The 3,230-nt window shown below is 37.5% G+C and overlaps 1 protein-coding gene across 1 annotated transcript; it reads right to left on the minus strand.

Annotated features, from left to right (window-relative positions):
* Positions 1-282: 282 nt before the first annotated feature.
* Positions 283-1,803, minus strand: LOC127840642 (5-hydroxytryptamine receptor 4-like). The gene has a single exon (XM_052369055.1). The coding sequence runs from the start codon at positions 1,801-1,803 to the stop codon at positions 583-585; it is 1,221 nt and encodes a 406-aa protein (XP_052225015.1). The 3' UTR covers positions 283-582.
* Positions 1,804-3,230: the final 1,427 nt, after the last annotated feature.

The raw sequence follows: 3,230 nt of genomic DNA on the forward strand, positions 1-3,230 counted from the left end.
AAAAAAGTCATTAATTTTGTGGATTTTTTTTAAATACACACCCTGTTCTCCGAGTTTAGCTTTTTTTTAAAGATTATATTTGTTCATGTTCTTGAGTGCCGATTGTGCATGCATGTTTTTAATGAAAAATTGTACTTCTAATCTCAAAAGATAGACAAACGATTTTGAGGGGATTTTTGCAGGAAGTATTATTTGCATTTGTAAAAATTAAAATAAATCATTCATGCAATAATTAACAAGAATTACTTCAATTTATGCCAGGAGAACTTAAACACTAGAAAATTTAAACGAGGAAATATGTAATTCTGGTTCGTACGTTGTTGTAAACAAATAGAAATAATGATCTTAACAAAACTTTGATTTAAGTTTAGGAGTGTTGAGCGGCCCTAGAATTTTTTTTATATTAAAAACAATAATGGCATTTATCCATGCAAACATTAAGAATTTAATTTAAATTTAGAAAAATCGTTGTTAAATAGAGATGATTTATTATCGATGCTGTGTCACTTTTAAAGTTTTCAGCAACTACTCTTCTGCTGTTAGAGACAAAATCAGGTAACGTGCAATTTCCTCATACGTGCGTTACAAGTCGACATTGTTATTCTTGTGGTTGTATGGTATGGAATGGCGTCCGTTGTGCAGGTTCGAGTGAGAATTGGCGGAAGCCGAATGGGACATGTCCGTGTATAGCGTACTGGGAACGACGTCATCCTGGTACTCGCTGATGCCTAGGCACACTTTGCATGACAGCAGGCGTCTTAACGCCATCTTGTAATGCCTGTTGAAATTGTAATATAGGAACGGATTTAACATGGAATTGATGTAACCTAGCCACAGAGCAACGGCCCACACATTGTACGGGATTTTGTAGCCAATAAACGGATCGATTATGTTCATAATGAAAAAGGGAAACCAGCAGATGAAAAAGCATCCCATGATGATTCCGACCGTCTTGGCGGCTTTGGTCTCGTGCTTTAACCTCCCCTTCCGATGGTGTTTATGCGCGGATAGTTCCAACATTCTGATCTGCTTCGCCTGCATTCTTGCGATTCGGAATATATGGACGTTGCATATCACAATGAAAACAGTCGGAATGTAGAAAGCTATGGAAGAGCATATAAGCGCGAATCCTTTGTTGACGACGAAAGCGCAGTGGGACGTATCTTCCGGCGGGAACGCACAGTTTACGTACTCTTCTATTCCAATATGATTCCATTGTAACAATATAGGCACGAATGAAATTAATATAGGCACACTCCAACAAAATGATAGCATTAATATCACTTTTCGCCGAGTCAATAGTTCGTGAGTAAATGGCCGACATATGGCGAGATAGCGGTCTATGGCTAAACACGACAGATTAAAAATAGACGTTGTAGTGAACATAACGTCAAAACTGGTCGTTATAAGACACCAAGTACGACCTAATTGCCAGTTTTTATTGTTGAACTGTTGATAAATTCCGAACGGCATCACTAATATGGCAACCATAATATCAGCAATAGCGAGCGAGACAACGAAAGCGTTAGTCACGGTCTGCAAACGTTTATGTGTTAACACGGCTACGATAACCATGACGTTTCCTAACATAGTCAAACATGGAAAGAGGAACAAAACGGCTGATATTATATATCGCTCAATAGGCTCGTACATCGGTGGGGGTCCGGACGAACTGTTGAGAAGTTCCATGCAGCGGTCAGACGGTACCGATGTGACGCTCGCGTCAAAAGAAGACGTTGAACTTGGTCTCATAAACGTTATATCGCCGACCACGTCTGACCGGTTGTACAGAATTGTTGCCATCGTACCACGAGCTCTTTCTATCAACAAATGTTTATCGTTAGGAATAGTTTTTCATAGGACACGCGTTACATTTGCATAAACTTCCGATAAACCGGATCATTGCAGAGATATTAACGTTATGTAAAGGTTCCCCAAAAAACATTCTAAATCTACAAGAGTAACGAGTGTTTGTTTTCAATTTCATTTTGATCGCAATGGCATAGTAACTTTGTCCGTTTTTAAAACACAGTTAATATGATATTATATAATGATTATCGAAAGGTGAAAGATGAAAACGCGTCTGTTAATTTCCGACACATGTGTTCCATTGTTTCCTCTTTAGACTGATTCAATACCATGGGTGCATGTTTGTTTCGGTGACAACTTAAAGTTTCTGAATGCGCCCGTAATGTGGCATGAGGTGACGAAATTGGAAAGTCAACCATCAGGCGTCAAACATTTGAAGAACCAAGAAAGCGTAGTAGTCTTCGGAATGATTGTCTGGGGATTGTCGCAGTAAGCTCGGTCAGAATAAGAAACGTCTACCTGAAAATACATTCAGAAAACTGATCATGCTATTTGACCGGATATTGACATTTGTGTAGTGTTGAGATTAATTATTATTTATACAAAACGGAGTTCGACTCTAGCCGAACCAACAAAAGCAAAAGGTCTTGAAAATCGACATAAACCAATATAAAGTAGTGAAACTCCAGCTGCTGGAGCAGTATTGAATTCTTATTATAAACAATCAGATGGTCCTTTATTTAAGGCAAGTGACCGATTGCCAAAAGCGTACAAAACAGCACAATACAAAACAACATAAACACATATAAGAATAAAGCTGGTGTCACCGCCTGGGAACGGTCAATGCAAAGCATTGGGGGTTTAAACCGGTTATAGAGCGCTCAACCTCACACGTGGCCCAACAATATGCATGATACATTTACGTGTAAATAAAATTTAACCTCATAGCATTGTATCTCAAATTAAACAATAATAAAAAGGGAATTAAAACCCATTCAATTTAATTACCATTTAATTACTCAATAGTAGGGAAGATACCAGAGCAACAGAGTTACAACTTTTTGAGGAACGATGAAATAAAACTACTAACAAGTATCAACTACATTCCTTCTTCATAGAAAAAGATTTTAGAATATAACGTCATGAAGTTAATATTTCAGATCATCATCGCGCACATACAGGAAGAAGCAGCAATAATGGGTGTAAAAGATCCATATTGCATAGCTTGGTTGTTTATGTTACTGCAAAAAATATATCAAACAAGAAACGCCTGTTAGAGAGAAAATATAATTAAAATTGAACGGTTAAAACTCAATGACACATGCATGTAGATTAAAAAAAGTTAAAGTATGTGGTATGAAGCATTATAAAAGCGAAGACGTCACAAAAATCAATGTAGCCAGGAACAGAGAGAGAGTATT

Source organism: Dreissena polymorpha, chromosome 8 (assembly GCF_020536995.1).
Source record: "Dreissena polymorpha isolate Duluth1 chromosome 8, UMN_Dpol_1.0, whole genome shotgun sequence".
Taxonomy (NCBI): domain Eukaryota; kingdom Metazoa; phylum Mollusca; class Bivalvia; order Myida; family Dreissenidae; genus Dreissena; species Dreissena polymorpha.

Coding starts and splice junctions, on each gene's coding strand:
- LOC127840642 (XM_052369055.1), bottom strand. CDS start 1,803: ATGGCAACAATTCTGTACAACCGGTCAGACGTGGTCGGCGATATAACG.